At 37.1% G+C, this 21634-nt stretch overlaps 1 protein-coding gene across 1 annotated transcript in view; it reads right to left on the reverse strand.

Moving 5' to 3' along the window:
• LOC142317462 (acyl-coenzyme A oxidase 1-like) overlaps positions 1-21634 on the reverse strand; it is a 153351-nt gene that overhangs the window by 54839 nt on the left and 76878 nt on the right. The window contains exons 3-5 of the mRNA XM_075354032.1: positions 15087-15255; positions 4321-4444; positions 1887-2006 (exon numbers count right to left, since the gene is read on the reverse strand). Coding sequence (XP_075210147.1) covers positions 1887-2006; positions 4321-4444; positions 15087-15255 — 413 coding nt within the window. The remainder of the gene's footprint in view (positions 1-1886; positions 2007-4320; positions 4445-15086; positions 15256-21634) is intronic.

The following is a 21634-nucleotide window of genomic DNA, read 5'->3' on the forward strand; positions in this document are numbered from 1 at the left end:
ACCTTCATCAAACTGATAACATGCAACAATATCCTGAAATAGTTTTGTGTTAAATTGTCAATTCAAATAAGTTTTGGTTTGTAAAAAAAATTTTCTGTAAAAAACCTCATGTTTATACATATTTAGAAAATAAACAATGTGATTTTGTATGGTATACTCAAAGATGGATGAAGCAGGAGCGATATAAAATGCCGAATAGCACAAGTTAAACGAGCCTTCAGTAATAAATATAATTTGTTTACATCAAAAATTAATTTAAATGTCAGGAAAAGATTTTTGAAAGTGTATGTTTGGAGTGTCACTTTACATGGAAGTGAAACTTGGACAATCGGAGTATCTGAGAAGAAAAGATTAGAAGCTTTTGAAATGTGGTGCTATAGGAGAATGTTAAAAATCAGATGGGTGGATAAAGTGACAAATGAGGAGGTATTGCGGCAAATAGATGAAGAAAGAAGCATTTGGAAAAATATAGTTAAAAGAAGAGACAGACTTATAGGCCACATACTAAGGCATCCTGGAATAGTCGCTTTAATATTGGAAGGACAGGTAGAAGGGAAAAATTGTGTAGGCAGGCCACGTTTGGAATATGTAAAACAAATTGTTAGGGATGTAGGATGTAGAAGGTATACTGAAATGAAACGACTAGCACTAGATAGGGAATCTTGGAGAGCTGCATCAAACCAGTCAAATGACTGAAGACAAAAAAAAAATACTCAAATTATATGAGATCAACAGGTTTTTTTCTATAAGCAGTGAGTTCATTAGCAGTTGTCATCACAGATTGATGGTAATTGATAAGATACGATTTTAACACATTCCAGGGATTGAGAAGCTATCAGATAAAAAGTGAAGTTTACCATCCTCTTAAAACATTTTACTATTTTTAACATATTAAATTTACATTTTATTTTTTAATGGAGTGGGCAAATCAAACTAGTTTATTTTACAATTTCATTTTTGTGATATTTCTTCCCAAAGTTGAAGATTATTCATAGAACTGGGTAATATCCTAGAGAAATCAATGCTAATAAACATATATGAAATAATTAGAATTAAATAAAAGGAATAAAGTAATTTATAACCTGCATTATAAATTTTTACTTGTTTTGATTATAAACTTTGACTTGATCAGTCAACTTAATTCTTTTAACATTAAAATAAAGTATTAGATGAATATTTTCTCACAACTGAATCTACAACTTCTCTTAACAGAATAAGAGGACCTTTGACATTTATTACAGTTGTAAGAAATTTTATTTTAAATTTATAATGTCACAAACAATAGAAGCTAGCTAGAAAATCACCATTTAATTCTTCTTGTTCTTTTCCTGCCTCAAGCAAATCATTCCAGATAAAATGACACTAATTGGGCACCAATCACCAAGGTACATCAGTAAAAATAATAAAAGATAATTTATACAGCTAACATCGTTAACTTTTTAAATAAAAAGTTCTAGCATTAATCAAAATCAATTAGGTTTTAGTCAAAAATAAACTTAATAAAAATGCAAAAGTTTTAATATAAATCTACGCTTTCTTTAAAAAAAATAATGAATTTTTAAAAAAAATATTATTCATATAAAGCTAATTCAACACTTTTTCTTGTTTCTATCCCAATTATGAATCTTGTTTCATTTTATTTTCACTGTTTTCAGTGACATGTTACTGTCACTTCTTTTGTAATATGTAATTAAAATGAAACAAAACTGTTTAAAAATCCCAAAACAATTTAATACATTAAAATTTTTAATAACAGAATAGCATATTAAACAGAAGTAAAAGATATTCAAATAAAATTTGAATGTTTTATATTTGCATTGAAAATATAAATGCATTTTATTAAATTTTAATTCATAAATAAATAAATGAAATTAAGTATTATTTACCTGGCATTGGCATGTGTGTTTCTTCATCTCTTAACTGAACAACAAATGGATGAATTCCATAGCATGCATTATTTATATAAAGCTGTGCCATAACAAGAGCATAATTTGCAGTTTGTCCCACTAAGGTGAAAACAGAATATTTTTAAAGTTGAATTAATCTGAATATATATCATGTACAAATTATAGTAACTAAAAGTGAAAATTTTTTTAAATATCAATCAATTTTTTTTTTTTTTAATAGAAAGATCAGATAGTATAAATACAAATATATATATATATATATATATTAATTTAGTAAAATAAATTCTTTTTCTGTCCATATCTTCCTCTGTACCAATTACCTATCTATCTATATACATATAGACAATGTTTACAGACAATTCCAAATGAATATTAAAATCTTCAACTAAGAGGAATTTGGTTAGATGAATTTTAATGATAGAACCACTCATCTTAATCTCCCACTGTATGATCGTCTATACTGTTTTTATCATAATCAGTAATTATTATATACATTAACTGATCTGCAGTAATTATTGTTCTTCTGTTGAATATTGAGCTTTTCACACAATTATAATCAATCATGCAAATCTAATTTTCTGATCATAACACAAAAGGAGTAAAATGTCTTTACCAATAATATAGTACAATCTTTCAGGTTGACCATTTTCTTTTCTGTTTTATTAATAAAACAGAATTTTGAGGCAATTCTCCATGGAATTGCCTCAAAACTTACCTGGATGGATCAAGGCACATCATGATAAAAGTCTGATTGCAACACAGTGGCTAAAGAAAATAAATAAATAAAATAAAAAACAAAGTTCAGTTTGTACATAAATAATTATTTATTAATGATTGTAATGTTGTTTATGTAAATAAGTTTTTTTTTTTTTTTACTTATCAGTGAGCTTTTCAATGTCCTAAATAAATAAGATATTTGAAGTTTTTCTTAATTATTATTTAAACTGCCCAGCAGCCACTGACAGCACGGAAGAAGGAAGAACCCTGCACTTTCCCCCGTTCAGCCCTTCGGGGCCTCGGGGATTTTAAGGTTAACGGTATGTAACTTCGGTTACTACCAATTCTCGGAAAGTGCAGGCCAAAGAAGAATGAAGAGGTCATCGGAAGAAGAAGAGGGAGAAGAAGAAGGAAGACCCTCTACTCGCCCCAACATCACGGACTGGAGTCCGGAACAGAGCCCAGCAGAGATTCGTCCTGGAAGGCAGCCATAACAGAAGTGGATGAAGAACTTCTACACACCTCTCCTTTAAAACTTACAAGTTAAATAAAATAAACCAGCAATTGCGGCTCCTCCGGAGTAGGGGTCGCATCGCTCCCTCCTGATAGTTAGTGCCCCGTTGTGGCGTATTCCTGCTAGCCTATGAAGCGTTAGCACCGAAAGGACTTCAGTGGACGGTCTGAAGGGGAATTACGTCGGGAGGACAGGGTTCATAAGCCTAGCCTTCCGCGGTCAGCCCATAAAATGGGTTCGATAACGCTGGTTCAACAACGGATTGGAATGCAACTAAATCCGTCTTAAAAATACTAAATAATAAACAAAACTTGAAAAATTAGACCCACCATTTAAAAATAAACCTTTTAAAAAACACGCCCGATTAGAATCATCCAGCAGCAAGGGACTCTGTCCAGGCTCTGCGATAAGTAGGGAGAAATAAACTCCCGCCAACTTTGCATTCCATTCCATTCCTATTTAAACTCAACACACTTATATTCAATCTGTATAAGAAAATATTTTATATGGGCGTGCAATTTATTAAAACTGACAATGGAAGTATAAAAAGGCCTTTCTCATTAAGCGACATATTGGATTTAACACAAATACTATTTTCTTCTTTCTTTACGAATAAATGATTTTTTTATCAAAGTATTTTCATAAATATATGCATAGAAAAATTGGAATTTTCATTTTACTAAATAACATCCTGCACGATTCATATTTATGAGTATTAAGCATATGATGTGAATAGTTCAACTTATTCTGGCTCCTAAAAAAAAATTCTTTTAAAAACCACACAATCTGCTAAATATTCTTGAAAAGAACGAAATTGCATTCTAGAAACATAATACATTAAACATAACATAGTAGTAGTAGTTCTTGTGAAAAAACAAAACATGTTAGTATCAATGCTACTGGGCTACCAGTCCTAGAACTCAGCCAAATCTTTTAGCATATATGAATCCAGTTTTACATTTCTAAGATATTTTCATAAGTAAAATCGTTCTGTTTTAAAAATCAGGGATGATTATGCTGAAATTATAATAATTAGAGACGTACATTGGAAATTCTTATACATTTATTTTTGAAAAGAAAAGCAGTACTTATACTAAGAACACAATTACACAATACACAAAACCAAAATCATTTTTTACATCTAATTAAGATTAATTCTAGAAATAAGGTTAAAATACTCACACCCTCCTGGCCACCACTTATATGATGTTAATGTTGGACTGTTGAGAACAAATTCTTCTTTTGAAGGGTCATATGTAGCAGTAGTTTCCAAACCTCTAATAAACGTCCCATGGCCAAGTTCTGTCTAAAAATAAAACAAGTATTCCAGTTGATCAGCTAAATGCTTCACTACACACACATATATATATTTAAATGACGAGTTAGAACAAAACTGTCGTTTGTAAAATTTGTATACTTAAAACATCATTTTAAAACTATGTTCAATAAAGATCATAATTTTGTTTATATACTATATATATATATATATATATATATTACTATTAGTAAAAACTCTTTAAATTTGTATTATAATAAGTGAAAATTACAAATATTTATTTTTTTAAATGACCAAATAGTTAATCTCTTTCAAGAAATACATTTTTTAAATTATGATCAACACACTAAAATGACAAACGCTAAATGTGTCATTTGTCTAGTGGTCCAGCGCCCCCATTAAGCTCATCTACTATATGGAATCCAGCACCTGTTCGATGGCCTTCCCCGTATTATTAATTAGGCAAAAGGGACGATACTTCGTTGACGATATATTTCCCCTGGGTTTAGGGAGAAAAACGAGTCGACTCCTTCCAAGGTCGCAGAAAGGTCTTTGTATCCACCCCAAAGTTGGCGATATCCACCATCTGCCATGGAGTCTGCAGCATTAGGCCCTTAAGTATTGCCGCAGTGACTTGGTCAGGTCCAGGACTTTTTCTGTCTTTCAACCTGTTTATAGCCGCAAATACCTTGTCCAATGAGTACCATCGTGTCTCGCAGTCTATGACTTCAATTACTTCCTACTCCAGACAGGGAAATAGTATAGCAACCTGTCTGGTGGCCTGTTCATCCATGAGGGCGGAAGGTGTCTTGCTGAAACGCTTAAAGGCAATCTGATACTCTTGCACCCATGCGTCATTGTCTAAATCTTGGTAAAGCTCAAGTCATTTCCTCCGCTTTGCACATTTAATTTCATGGTTGAGCAGCCTCCTACTGGCCAAAAAAGCCTGTGCCGCAATCTCACATTCTGGACCATTATTCGGTTTAAGCCTTTCGTTCCTTCGCTTACGTCTTTGGAAAATTCCCTAAGCTTGGCTATCTTATCAGACCACCAATAGGCTGGCCAGAAGCACCTAACTCTAGCTGGTATCAGCTTCAATTCTTCCCTAATAATGTACTGAGTAAGCTTGGCATAATTGATTGACATCTCATATTCTCATGGCAACATTTGTAACAAGGGTAGCGATCTGATGCTGCATTAATCTCTGTGGTCACTCGGCATCTGACTGTGCCCGAAGGGCCAGCTATCTCAAGGATAGTAGGCAAGGTGATCACTTGCAGTCTCATCAGGCAACACCCGCCAGGCACACGTTGTGATTCCACTGTCCATCCAATATGGTCAGGTCCAGAACTGATGAATGATCTCTGGACTCAAATGTTAGAATGGCATCGTTTATACAGTATAACCCTACAGATTGAATAAATTTGGTGAGCACCTCTCCGTGGCGGTTAGTGTATGCACTTCCTGCCACCAGAGCTGAAATCCCCCATAAAAATAATCTTCTTGGGGAACCTGATGACTATTTCCTACAATCTGCCTATAAATTCCTCATACTCGTGCAATTCACAATTAGGGGTGATGTAAGTCCCTGCAATAACGGCTTCTGCCAACTCAACTGCAATATAATCTCGTCCTTGATTGAATAACTGACAACCTAGTCTTCCACTAATGTTCTGAATGGCTAGATCACCCTCTGAATTCGCCCACCAGTCATTTCTGGCTGCCACGTACTATTTGATTCAGATGTAATGAGAAAATCCACCTAATATATTCTCGCCAGCTCTCCCACTAAATCAAGAGAGAGCTGATTACAGTTGGCATTAGTAAAATTTATACTAATCATTTCTGTAAGAGTCGCACGTCCAGCCTCCGTGTGATGGTTGTGACTTCCTCAATTTAAATACGTCGTTGGTTCACAACATTCATTAGCCTTGTGGCCTCTTGCCACTAGAATTGAAATACAATTCAATTTTGTTAGTGTTGTAGTCAACCCTCCAGTGACCGGTACCCTACTAGCACCTGTAGCAACGTGCAGCATCATCTCGTACGTAGGCCCTGCAGTGGACCCACCCTATTCAGATACGTTCTTCTATCAACTTACGCGCCGCCCTGTAGGACGTAATAACGGTCACGTTCTTAGTGTCGTCGACGGCGGGCAGCACAGACGTGATTCTGAAGTCTTCATCTTTACTATCTACACTGGAGATAGCTGTGTTAATCTCAGGTTCTGTTGTATGAGCATCAACATCTTTGATGTGGACTACTGCTCTCCTGTCCCCGCGAAACCTCAAGTCAACTTGTAACCCAAATCCTTGTCACGAAGTGTAGTCATGAACTGTTCTACCATTGTTGCACTCTTATCCTAAAGTGGAATTCATCGTTTCTGCCTCGACTTGTAGGGACAAGACATAATCAGCTTCTTCTTTGGTAACCGAAGATTTTATCGTTCTAAATAAATCGGGGTATGACTTTCCTTCTGCCCTCAAGACCACGGTACGGCTGTCCATGACAGGAGTCGACTGCTTACCGACAACCGCTCCAATCTGACCAGCAGGGCGCCAACACAACAATCAACACTGAATCAGGTTTTTCTATAAATAAACACACAAGCATCTTCCGTATATGATTACCCATGATACCACCCGGTAGCAAAAACACAGGAAAATCTGACTTTGCCAATACAAGTCGCAATGCCTTCAGTACAACCAGACTTGAGGCCCGATCATCAGCCGTCGAGTTGTAATAGATCTTGTATCTGCATTTCTCAATTGTATAATCCATAAGTAATGAAGCATCGCAGACAACATCTCCAGGTTTATAGCCAGCACCCTTGAACGACTCATCGCCCGCCGCTAAAAGTCGTGCCAAATCGACGAAACTGCAAGTATCTCTTGCATCCGGAGGTAGGATCTTCATCTGACGTACCCGTCACTACATTCTGATGGCCGCCATCGTGAAGGCTTATCTGTAAGTTCATTATCAGACCAATTTTCTGTAAGAATATCTCCAATTTCCGACTCTCGCATCGGCTCCGTCTGAGTCGCTAAGTAATTTGCCTCAGCGCCGAAATTTCTTGCACCGCTTGCAATCCACTAAGGATAGCCTGCAGTTCCATTTCATGTGTTAATGAAACTATTCAAACCAGTGCCGTGATTCTGCCGCAGGACATACAATGCGAGTTCCAGCCGACTGGTCAAGTCCTTAAGATTTTCCGGTGAGGCATCCTCCTCTTCGGTCGACCACCGCTTCGCTCGCTTTCGTCCTTTGTCTTGTTTGTCTGCTATAGGTACGTTTGTCCCAGCCGTAGCAGTAGAAGTTGATTCATCTTCTTTCATAACTAATTTTGCTTCTCTTCGCCACCAGTGAAGTTAATATGAAGTAATATATTGCTTCATATTAACGGACCCGCTAGATGGCGCTGGAGTTGAGATTTCGAAAAATTTTATATATGGTCCGATTTGACTCATATTCAGAATATTAGTTACGCGAAAATAATTATTTTTCCAAAAAATGGATCCACTAGGTGGCGCTTGGGGTCGATGTATTTCGGAAAATTGTGTTTATGGTCCAAGTTGGCTTTTTACGTGTCACCAGAGTGTTCAGCGCTCAATTCCACGTAATGTGATACCCCACACGATGGGGTTCAAAGACCCCATCGTTCGGGGGGGGGGGGGGGAGGGAGGTTGGCGGTAAGGTAAAATGTATCAACTCAAAAAACTGATATAAAATTTTTTTTAAAAAATCAAGGGGGAGGGGCAAATGGTCAGAAAGCTCCCGGATCGGATAGATCCGGGGGGATTTTGGGATAGGATGACTGGGAGGGGAGAAATTAAGGAAAATATGATACCCCTTATACGCGGTGCGAGGACTAGAATCTCACCTTATAGGAGAAAAGAAGAAAATTTTCCTAAGTCCTTGTGTCTTTATAACTCTTGTCCAATCCTGCAGAGCAGAGAATCTAGCCACTATGATCCTTATAGCACTATGCTATAAGGTCATCTCATAAAGCACTTAAAAAAAGTTAGTCGGTTGTCCGAAAATCACAAAATTATATAAAAGTATCCAGTAAAATTTTATCAAACGGTTCCAAACCACCAAATCAATAAATTCAAAGAATAAACCGGTCAAAAACTCGAAAAAAGTAGAGCAATGCGACAGCACGTCTGTACTCCGTGAAGTCACACCTAGCATATTCATATATCACATAATAAGCATCGTCCAACAATCCGCATTGCAGACACATGCCAGAGTTCGCCAGGCCGAATTTCTGTATATTGTCCCGAAAAGCGCCAGGCCCTGAAAGAAATTGCGTCACATACTTGTTCAGGTATACAAAGAGTATAACCAAAAAAATCAGGTATACCTGATCATACTTGTTCAGGTATACCAAAAAAATCATGCGTATAAAAATGCCCACACTCTGTCTCATCCCATGTGGCCTGCCACAGGGCGACACCACGCTGTTCTATCTGCTTTATTTTCTCAGAAGTCAGTTCACCTGACTTCTTAGCAACATAACGCTGTTGCCTCTCAGGCGCAATCAAGTCTATCAGATACACGCCTGCGATCACCAAGATCGTCTCCCGTAACGGTAACCACCCGTTATCGTTAGCAATATAAGGTGTTGAGCCCGTAACAAAATATCCCGATAGCTTTTAAATTTTAGCCTATCCGCCCAAACAGGCAACGCATGTAGCAGAATCGTCTCGCAGACGCCCTTATACAAGATACTCATAGTCTTAAAATTAAGACTCCAATCAGGATTGACCACACCTCGAATTCCGAAGAAGGCATTACAGGCCTCCCCCGCGACGTATTGAAGGTGCTTCTTGAACTGCAATTTCTCATCACCCCAAGGTACCTTAGAACCTGAACATATCTAATACGTTGGCCTGAAATCGATACGCGGACTCGCTGCCTCACAGCCAAATTGCCTTTGAAGAGCATCACCAGGAAGGGACACCAAACACAGAGAAATTTACAGAACAATTTGACACGTGTACATTCTTCTAAAAGATGCCACTACATGAAAATCCCATTGATTCGCATCGGTGATAGCAACTTTCGGACTTTGCACGAACTTTTTAAACCACTCTCGTACATGATAACATGATACCTGATAACATGAAAACGAGACATGATTTAAAACAAGTCTCTTAATACGATTTGATGTTTGTGAAGTACTTAAAGCAGTTAATAGTAAAAAGATCCTACGGTAAAGAGTTACAAAATCCTAACTTTATGCCGGTAAGGATTGAACTAATAATGAATTGTAGATTAAATATATCATATTAACATGTAGTTCTTTTCTTTTTTTTTTAACTGCAGTCAAATCAACAACGTTTGTATAAAATCATGAAATATGGTTTATAAGTGTGTTTCGAACCTCAACCTAAACAACCAAAAAGTTGTTTCCTGCCACAATAATAGTGGCAGGGTATTTTCGTCCTATATCTGTCTGTAATAACCAAACAAAATTATTTTAATTATTGTCTTTAAACCACTTACAGGTATTCTCATGTCCATTTGTCATTTAAGTAAAATAATAGTTTTTTTTTTGTATTCAGTCATTTGACTGGTTTGATGCAGCTCTCCAAGATTCCCTATCTAGTACTAGTCGTTTCATTTTAGTATACCATCTACATCCTACATCCCTAACAATTTGTTTTACATATTCCAAACGTGGCCTGCCTACACAATTTTCTCCTTCTACCTGTCCTTCCAATATTAAAGCGACTATTCCAGGATACCTTAGTATGTGGCCTATTTGTCGCAATACCTCTTCATTTGTCACTTTATCCACCCATCTGATTTTTAACCTTCGCCTATAGCACCGCATTTCAAAAGCTTCTAATCTTTTCTTCTCAGATACTCCGATCGTCCAAGTTTCACTTCCATATAAAGCGACACTCCAAACATATACTTTCAAAAATCTTTTCCTGACATTTAAATTAATTTTTGATGTAAACAAATTATATTTCTTACTGAAGGCTCGTTTCGCTTGTGCTATTCGGCATTTTATATCGCTCCTGCTTCGTCCATCTTTAGTAATTCTACTTCCCAAATAACAAAATTCTTCATAATCTTTTCTCCTCCTATTTTCACTTTCAGCGGTCCATCTTTGTTATTTCTACTACATTTCATTACTTTTGTTTTGTTCTTGTTTATTTTCTTGCTTGTTTAGTTCTTGCGTAGGACTTCATCTATGCCGTTCATTGTTTCTTCTAAATCCTTTTTACTCTCGGCTAGAATTACTATATCATCGGCAAATCGTAGCATCTTTATCTTTTCACCTTGTACTGTTACTCCGAATCTAAATTGTTGTTTAACATCATTAACTGCTAGTTCCATGTAAAGATTAAAAAGTAACGGTGATAGGGAACATCCTTGTCGGACTCCCTTTCTTATTACAGCTTCTTTCTTATGTTCTTCAATTGTTACTGTTGCTGTTTGGTTCCTGTACATGTTAGCAATTGTTCTTCTATCTCTGTATTTGAACCCTAATTTTTTTAAATGCTAAACATATTATTCCAGTCTACGTTATCGAATGCCTTTTCTAATAAATTTTCTAATAAAATAATAGTATGTTTATAAATACTCCTCACTTTTTTGTTAAGTTGTATATCTTTGATATATAGACCGAAATCTTTGATACTGGAAACAAACGGATTTAGAAAACTCAAATTTTACAAAATATATATATGAATGATTACATACGAGGGGTATCTCTAAACTAAAGACCGCTGGGAAACTTCTCTCCTTAAGGTTGTCAAATCAGTGTCGTTTATAGCCACGTTAGTAATGCACACACTGCATTGTTGTCTGTAAGTTGTCGCGTTTTAGTATCTTTGATTACATATGAGTTATTACGTTATAAAATGAATAGGAAAATCCATGTTGCTGCCACTTTGAAATTCGTGGAATCATGCGTTTTTTAAAGTATCAAAACGTTAAGCCGGCTGAAACTCATAGGCAGTTCGTTGTTGTGTCCGGTGACAATGTAATGAATGAAAGAAACGTCCGAAAATGGTAGTATTAAAGGTTTACAAATAACAGAATTAATGTGCATGATGAAGAACGTTCGGGGAGGGCCTCGTTAACCATCGAGGACTTGTTGAAACGCGTCGATGATGAAAGAAAAAAAAAAAGATTTCCGACCTGACCCTTCTTTTTTTTAATGTTTCAAGAGCTGTTATTGGTCGCATTGTTCATGATCATTTAGGCTTTAGAATGATTGGTGCAGGTTGGGTGCCGCAAGTTTTAACGGGACGTCACAAAAAATCCAATGGAATCTGCTTTAAAATTTTTGATGCGCTACACAGAAAAAGGTGATGAGTTCCTTAATTCGATTGTTACCGGCGATGAAACATGGACTTCGTATTACACGCAAGAGAGAAAACGGCAGTCAAGTGAATGGCGTCATCCTCAATCACCAACCAGACCAACAAAGTTCACGCCACAGCCATTTGGTCGCAAACTGACGGCTACAGTCTTTCTGGATCGGTTTGGCATATTGTTGATTGATTTCATGCCATATGGAACGACTATAAGTGCAGAAACCTACTGCGAAACTACGTAAGTCATGGCGCGCCATTCAAAATCGTCGACGTGGGCGGCTGACCGGTCGTCGACCTAATAACCACGTGGTGAGCCCAGACAGGTGCAGCATAGATTAATAACCTCACTGACATCCTTTGTAAAGGATATGTATAGTACGTATATGTATAATTCAACCCCCAATCGGGATGAATGAATCTACGGGGTTCCATAAAAAGCATCAGCGGCCTTTTTTTGCTACATATTACAGGTGTTCCTTGAACCGAAAATTTTCATCAAGGATAACACCCGGGTACTTTTGAGCCGTAACGTACCGAATGGGGTGACCATCCATCCGAACCCGAATTCGTCGGGCCGCAGCCAATCGGTCTTTCAGCCCAGAAAAAACCCACAATGTTGTTGCTTAAAGAATAATCATTTTATGCTGAAGATTCCACAGCTAGTGTTCCACAAGCACGAGCAGCTAGAAACTCCACTTCATTACGCGAATCCCCTTCAATCAGCAACAGCGCGTCGTCAGCATAAGCGATGACACGACAACCACATGGCAACCTCAAACGTGAAATAGAATCGAATTCTATAATTCAAAGAAAAGGACTCAGAACACTGCCCTGAGGGCATCCTTAGTTAGGGTCTTACGAACCGCCGAGTCGAAATAACTTGAGAGCACTTCTAATTCATTTCGTGCACATTACGCTTCTGCATCTGAAACAAAGCAGAGGGCCACCATATGTTATTTAAGTTTACGTAACAGCATGAGCGGACTAAGCGCGGTGCTATACACTACCGGCTTACATGTCCCAAACCCCTCACTTGTCTTATATTACTAAAATGAGTAGGTGCAACCCAACAACTACTAAAAATATATATGACTTCAATAAATAGATTTATATCGTCAAAACAGCAATTCGCTGCTACGCCGAGGTCGCTGAATGCCAGAAACTGCCTATCCACCATTTTAAAGTGCATGGAGCTTTAGCAGGTGGTCAGCCGTAATTCTCGGATAACTTTCCACAGCTGCGAGGTAGGAGTTTTTCCCTTAAATAAACTACTGATGCCGGTTGAACAATACAACGGCATCATGGAACGCCCACACGGTCTGACAGTGCGGCTCTCGCCACACTGCCGCTTGTGAGTGGCCAATTTTCCCATGACTTCTAAGTTCCAGGGTGGCCTGAATTCTAGATCCCCCCCCCCCCCACAGAGCTGGGCAGTCGAAGATCATGTGTTCGTTCGACTGGACCTCCCCGAAGACGCACAGCTCATCAGCTCCCAGGCAGAACCGAATCAAATATTGGTTTAAATTCACGTGGGTGGAAAGCACTTTGGCTTCCGTTGCCCTAGACACAAACTAGAGGTGTACCATCCCCCAAATCCTGTATAAATCTATAAAACGACCTACCCTTAGTCGTGGCGTGCCATTCTTACTGTCATGCATCCATCGCAAGGCTGTAAAGCCTCCTCCGCAGACAGGAGATGGGCAACTGTTCGAAATTTAGAACCGGTGCCTTGCGATCACCGTTCCGCTCCGGTACTGGCCCGCACCCAAAATGCCTCAGCCTCCCTACCTCTTCACAACTTCCACACGGCTGCCCAAACTTTCACCACTGCATCGACTGGGAGAGCCTTTCCCAATACGGTGGCAGCCTCGTAAGAGGTTGTTTTAAAACAATACAATTAAGGGTGCATGTAATTAAGAATCTGCACTGTTCACTCCTTAAATTGTGAAAAAGTGCTCGATTTCTTTCCAACCTATGCGCCCAAACGGACGCGGCATAAGAGACGCCCCGGTACACCATGTACAGCCCATAATTCTTCCGAGCAATTCTACTAAATTTGTGCATTACAGAGACGGTGTCCGCCGCTACTTGCCTAATGTGGTTGCTAAACAGCAACTTTTGATAAACCAAAAAACAACTAGGTACTTATGAATTCTAACTCGGCTGATTACACAGCCTTTATATTAGATGGGGATTACGACTGTACGATAATTTGTCTGCACCTTGAGAAACATGTACTTCGTCTTGGCACACAAATCTTTAAATTTTTCTAGTCCATCCAGCCCTACGCGGTTGACAAAGCCGCCTGCACCCGGTCCTCTACCTGCGGTCGTGAATTACTACTAAATGAAAGGAGAGTCATCGGCGAAAGTTAGGGATCGTGACCCCTTCTGGAAATATCAATTCCAGAAATATGTTTAATACTAGATTCCACAACAGGGAACCGAGAACGGAACCCTGCGAGCTTCTCCTGGTAACAGACGTTTCTAGTCAAGTGCGCATCTCTAAATAAAGCCGTACGACAAATAGTCTCGCACTACGACCTGCAGGGTTACGGGAACATTGCGGCGTTCCAATTCATAAAGGATAGAACTCCAACACAAAGAAGGAAATGTTGCCTCTATGTCTATAAAAACTGCCAAAACAAATTTACTGCCGGCGCTTTCCACCTCGGCAAGACCATTTAAGATGCAATCATCGGTGCCACCCCTTTTATGAAGCCATATTGGCTTAGACTTAGAAAACAATTAATATCGATGCTTTCCTAGAGCAGTTCCACAGCCAGCCTTTCAAGCAACTTTCCGATTACCGGAAAGAGGCTGAGGGGCATGAACCGCAATCCAAAACAGAAGGCGTGGCATGCTTAATACGCTAATTATGCTGCTTCACTACAATGTTCGGCCACACGTGGCTCATCGCATCCAAGATCTCATCAGGTCATTTGACTGGGAACAAACTGATTACCCACCGTACACTTCTGACTTGGCCACCAGTGACTACCATTTTTTTTCCTGCATTTAAAGCAGCATCTCGACGGTGCTGCTTTAAATTCACCACTACGAAGGTGGGTCACCACTGCGATTTGACAACAGCCGTTTCAACAATGGTTATCTTCCCAAGCAGATTTCTTTGACCGGAATGTAGAAGCTGATCACACAATACAAGTTCGTTATTATACGCGGAAATTATGTAAAACTGTAGACTAACAACCAGGATTTCAGGTAAATATAAATTAAAAAAGAAAAAAAGATTTGCTTGTTATTTTTTAAGTCAAAACGGTACTTACTAATAAAAAAAAACATGTTTCATGCATAATTCATATGTAAAATGTTTACCTGTGCATATGTACATATTATTTCACAGTTCCAAGCTCTACCAATCCAATAGGCTTGCTGCTGCATAGTGCCTTGTCCCATGAGTGCCGGAATGAACATAACATAATGCAATGCAAATGGCATTCCATCTTTTAAAATAGCACTCCCCAACATTCCTCCAAGAATTGACCTATAAGAGAGTTAAATTACTCAAAATTTTATTAATTACAATTCTTAGATTCTCACAAATACAGTTAATACATTTTTCAAACAGAAGAACATGTTTATCAGTATTTAACTCCACTGCATTAATCAAATTTGGTAAAAATTTGTTTTTTTCTTCATGATATCGCCGCATAAGCTTGAAGCTTGTGCACCGGATATGAAAGAGGAATTTTGTAGCGTATGAAAAATGCCATGCTTGACCGGGATTCAAACCCGGGACCTCGGGATGAAAAGTCGAGACGCTACCACTCGCGCCTAATTATCCACTAGTTTAATCTAAGAGAAAACTAGTTCTGGATAAACCCGACTTAATGAAGCGAAACAGTTTAATAACCGGTTCACAGAGTGGATGAAAACAAGAAACAGCACATATACCCTTGTAACGTGATATAATAATAAAAGAAGACACTTGAGTTTGAGCTGTTACTATTGTAACTATTGGTTAAAAATAATATAACAATAATAATAACATTAAATAAGTTAATGCTTGTCCTACTTTAAAATACTCTACTATAAATCTGCGACCCGACTCTACAGCCATTCTCAGCCAAACACAAAAATTACCCTTTTCTAGATCACCACTCCAAAAACCCGAAACAGTCCTTTTCAGAGCTACCACAAGGTTCTAAGGTCCACGTGCCACCGGAGCAATTCGGCAAAAATAAAAAATGAGTAATATTTGCTAATTATTTATCTCTAAAGAATAATAATGTTTATCTGCGTTAAACACAACTATTATTGCATTAAACAGAGTGAGCCACGTAAAACAGAATTCATAATGAAACTGCTACCCAACATTATTTATGAAAGACTCTCACACAACTAGCGCGACTATTAGATGTATATATTACTATTTATTGTTGCTGCCATTTGTCAAGCGGTTACGTGTCAGTGCAGTATACGTTTTGTAACGACTTATTCAGACCACAGGAGGATAGCTATAGTTGAGGCCTATATTCGTTCTGGATCGTTTGAAGAATCACGTGAAATATTTGTATTCGAAAAATTTTCGAATGTCTGTATCCCAGCGAAGAGTAACATACACGAATTAGTTTTTTTTTTTTAAAATGGCGTACAACAGGTTCGGTTTCAAATGCAAAACGAAATAGGCAACCTTTCGTTAAGACACCACAGTTCATTGCCGATATTGAAAAGAGAATTACTACCAGTCCAGAAGATGACATTTTCGAAGAACTGTATGCGAAATTAACTGATAATGAAAAAGAATACAATTTTTTCCAACAAGACAGTTCAATGTGTCACACATCAAACGTTTCAATGAATGACGTTCATGCAGCTTTCACAAATTAAACCCACCGAATTGATTTAATGGTGAACGCGTCTTCCCAAATCAGCTGATTTGAAAGTCGAGAGTTCCAGCGTTCAAGCCCTAGTAAAGTCACTTTTACACGGATTTGAATAGTAGATTGTGGATACCGGTTTTCTTTTTGGTGGTTGGGTTTCAATTAACCACACATCTCAGGAACGGTCGAACTGAGACTGTACAAGACTACACTTCATTTATACTCATACATATTATCCCCTGAAGTATTATCTGAACGGTAATTACCGAAGGATAAACAGGAAAAAGAAGAAAAAATAAGCTTTCACAAATGAACGAGCTGTCAGCAGAGGACGGTGGCCTTCACGTTCCCCAGAGTTGTCTACTTACGATTTTTTCCTTTGAGGCTACTTAAAGGAGAGAGTTACGCATCTAATCCCCACAATATTGATGAACTGAAAGTGAATATTCAAACGTAACTGATACTCTCAATATTATCAGTCGAGCACAAAAGTTCACTGATGCACAGTGTGGTCATTTTGATCATCTTTTGTAACCATAAGGTAAATAAATGCAACATTTAAATTACGTTTTATGGTTTTTCTTATTAAATTTATCCGTATCATTCATAAAATTTCATTCCACATAACTTACCGATTCTGCAGCGGTTACATTAAGGGTTCGGTTTTGTCGCTCAATCTGTAGAAAGCAGCTACTTTGATTCAGTTTATAAATTTTAATAAATTATCTAACGACCTAATCTTCTAAAAATTTATTTACAATAAAAAGAAATATTTTCCTCGCAAAAGAAAAAATATTATTGCATTCATGAACTTTTTGAATAATACCGATTAGATAAGAATGAAATTTTAAAAATTTATTTATATGTACTTAGATCGTACTCAAATATTTGCCCATTAACATATTTAAAATTAATTTTTTTTCTTAAATTTTATTTATTTATTAATTAGATGGATAAATAGATAATGGATGTTTATGTTTAAACAATTATAAAAATAAAAACACAATTTTAACTCAAACTTTCTAAAAGCACTCTTGGCCATGGATAATACATCTGCCAAAATGACATTTAACCAAGATTATGTTCGTAATATACTTATACTATTAAAATTCATTGTTCAATAAACAAGAAAATAAATTTAATAAAAAGAAGCAAAAACAGAATTAACCAGCTGATGAAATAAACTGTTACAAATTAAATAACCTTACAGATAATATTAAATAATTTTTCTCGTGAGTTACAAATAGTTCTAGTAATATTACTTTTTCAGTTACTCGTATGCCACATCATATTCACTACATAATAATAAAAAATAAACATTCCAATTTAGAAAATAAAAGAAAGTTAAACATTATACAAGTTATTACTAAACAAATCTAAATATTAAAATTAAATTGTTGCAACTGGTGCCACTTCTGTACAACCTTTATATAGTTGTAGAAGGCAAACCAATATTTTCAGTTTACGTAGATAATTACCTCAGACTTATCTAGTGTACTTTTACAAAAAGTACAGGAGTAAGCATAGGTAAGTAAAGAGTAAAAGAGTCTAACTTTCCTCAGAAAGGGACATAAAGCTAAGAAAGTGAGAGGAGCTCTTTTGTACTCCCATATTATACAGCAGACACTTCTGACAACCTTCCTCTCTGTCAAAGAGAGGCATCATTTACTAATAAGTTAAAATTTCGTTTACACAATTTTTAAGATTTGGTGATGCAATAAAAACATAATTTTTTAAACCCTTTAGTTTTAAAATTCCTTTCATCCTCATGGATCCACATTAATTTGGATAAAATGGGTAAAATATCCCACTCCCTGGCAAAATCCATTTAATTTTATTTGTAATTCTAGTGGCATATGATTTGAATAAATCGCATCGATCATATCATTTAAAACTCTGAATTTGTAAAAAAAATCTATTACATAATATAAAACATAATAAAGGTCATTTACAGAAAAGTCTGTCCCGCAATGAAAGTAGATTCCTAATTACAGTCCTCATGAGATCTTCCCTTCAATACAGTATGTCTAAACTAATTGCAAAAGGCTTTTTTTATTTAAAACCTTTTCCTTAGATTGGCTTTGGTAACAAATGTTTGGCAGGTCCCCCCTAAGATTATCTATCAGTTGTTTGCTTGCAACATATTAATTTCAGTCACCAATTACAATTTTGATAAATACCTACAAGTTCAGTAAAACTTTATACTGTAAAAGTTTACTTAAGTTCAGTAAATAAGCAATAACTAAATACAATCACTGCACAACATTTCAACTAAGTGCTCATCAGTATCCAATTTTATGAATTTTTCAACAACAATCACAAGTACCTAACACAAACCCAACAGTTAGACGATCTGCTGTCCTGCTACGTACACTTACTTAATTTATAGCTTCACTATAAATTAATTTAGAATCACATAAATATTTTTCAACTAGTTTATAATCTTTTTTTTTCATTAAATGTTTCAAGTAAAATCATAACTTTTAAGAAAATTAATAAAGTTATAAAAGTTCATTTTATTTTTTTATGTCAGTAACATGAAATGATACAATTAATACATCACACACTTTAGACAGCTTATAAACACAATCATCATAAATAGATTTATATACCATTAACTTCACGTTCATCATCTATGGTAGAAACCACATACACTACACTAGCTACTGATACTAAAAGAGTTTAACTTAAGATTCCATCAATCCTGACACTCAAATTACTCTTCCTGACATAAGTTTCCCCTTCTTAGAAGCAATATACATCTGTGATAAGTAAAGTATCCTTTTCCAGTACTTCCCCCGTCTGAAAATTCCACCAATCAATCCAGGAATACCTTTGTTTGACCTCCATTCAACGAATGAACATACAATGAAGAAGACTTTTCAGCTTACCTCAAATATTTTCAGTCTTTGATGCGACTTTGAAAAAGTTATAGTCCTTGATTTTTATTTTTATTTTTTTTTTAACCTCCAGGACCACTGTTAGGTATTGCTTCAGAGGATGAGATGAATGATTTGTAGCATGTGTGAAAAACACCATGCCTGATCAGAATTCGAACCCGGGACCTTTGATTAATTTTTTTGCTCATTTAAATCCAACTTTACTAGACTGTGATACACATTTATTTATATAAATCTGAGATTTTGAAATGAAGTTAGACAGTCAAAATTTCCGGGCTGGAGCTAGTACCGGGGAAAACTGAGGCGGTGGTAATCACCACTGCTAAAAGAAGGTTTACTTTGACACTTATGCTAGAGGGTAAGAAGATTGCTACGAGACCTGCTATTAAGTATCTTAAGTATCTACTATTAAGTAACTTAAAAATGGAGTCTGGACTCTATCCAGACTCTGATTTGAAGTTCATGACATTCAGGCAAGTGTAAGGCTGATAGGGTGCTGCAGCTGATTTGCAGGCCTTCTGCCAAATAAAGATAGAGCTCAGCAGAGAAGCAGGTTGCTGGTCAGCAACCTCCTTCTCTGCTTCTTCTTGTCCTTCGGAAAAGGTGGAGGTCAGCACAGAAGGAGTGCAACACAGTGGCCGGACTTGCTTATTCCTTTCTCCTGCATGGAGCCAAGTTGTGGTCGGGAGTACTATATACCATAAATACAGAGGAAAACTGGGGTCCCTCCATAGGAGGTGCTGTTTGTGGACTATATCAGCATATACAATAGTATCGTTAGCAGTGGTGGAAGTGCTGGCCGGACGTATGCCGATAGACTTGGTATTGCTGCAACGGAAGAGAATAAGAAAGTTGGGGGATTTGATGCCTGTACACAGGAAATTGGCAATTAAGACAATAACAGGTTAGTTCATAGAATTGTGGCAAGAGATGGGATCAAAGCATGAGGGGTTGGTGGACACATCGCTTCATTGGTGATTTGAGATGGTGGTGTGAGAGGGTGCATGGATCGCTAGGATACAGTCTTACACAGTTCCTGGCGAGCCATGGCGGCTATATATCATATCTCCATAGGTTTAACTTGGACCAATCGGACATTTGCCCAAAGTACGAGGAAAAAGAGACCACAGAACATGTATTTCTAATGCCCATGTTTTATACAGAATTACTTGGAAATGTTAGGCATGCTTGGCTGTGACTGTATGTTCACGCCAAATGAATCGCAAGGGATCCTATAGGGTGCTGGGTCAGACAGGCTTGCGGCTAAGCATCTTGGGGATTTCCTGAACATCTGGGGGTCACCTTGGTGCGACGAAGCCATGGGCACTCCATTCATGGTGCCCGATGGTGTCTCTTACTGTTACATCGAAGAAAGATGTAACAGCGACAGTATTGTTGGGTGTTTCTTGTAGCTTTATTGCGTTTTGTGAGTTTTGTCTGTGAGATGTGTGTGTTTTGGTTGTTCCTTGATTTGTTGGCATGTTTCATGTTTGTATGCGTGGTTGTTAATCTTTTTGGCTTAATTTGTTGTCTGTGTTTGCCTTTTGTGTTTCGTTTTGTGGTAAATGCGTGTTTGTTTGGGTGTTCCCTGTTATGCTTGTGGTGACTAATTGTGTGTGTGGACGTTTCCCCCTTCCTGAAGTAATGTCATATAAGCGGTTTCCAAGAGAGGTGGTTTTAGCTAGGGGTAGAGGTTTAGTCGGTAGTGCGCAGGAACAAATACGCATTTAATAACATCTTGCAGAACCTGTTAGCGAGCCCGACATTGCCTTGGAGCCTGTAAATGGGGTTCCTTCACCTATTTCCAGTCAAAGTTTAATTTAGTTCTACCTTAGTATTCTTTTACAATGAAGTCTACACTCTGAGAATTCCTAAGAAACTCATAAGCAGTAATGCCTGATTACCTCTTCCTAGCCCATCCTCAATAAACACAATATATCACATCTTCATTGAAATAGAAATTTTATTTCTGTGGAATCAATTTTACAAGTAAGATTAAATGTTATATTTCACATCCAGTGATATTTATTTTAATTATATTTTGGCATAGTAAAAATGATATTCAATTAAATTCTGAATTCTGTTTGGACTTCAGTAAACATTCTAATTTGAATTGCAATTCACATTTTTTTAATTCACA

This window comes from Lycorma delicatula, chromosome 1 (assembly GCF_047948215.1).
Source record: "Lycorma delicatula isolate Av1 chromosome 1, ASM4794821v1, whole genome shotgun sequence".
Lineage (NCBI taxonomy): Eukaryota > Metazoa > Arthropoda > Insecta > Hemiptera > Fulgoridae > Lycorma > Lycorma delicatula.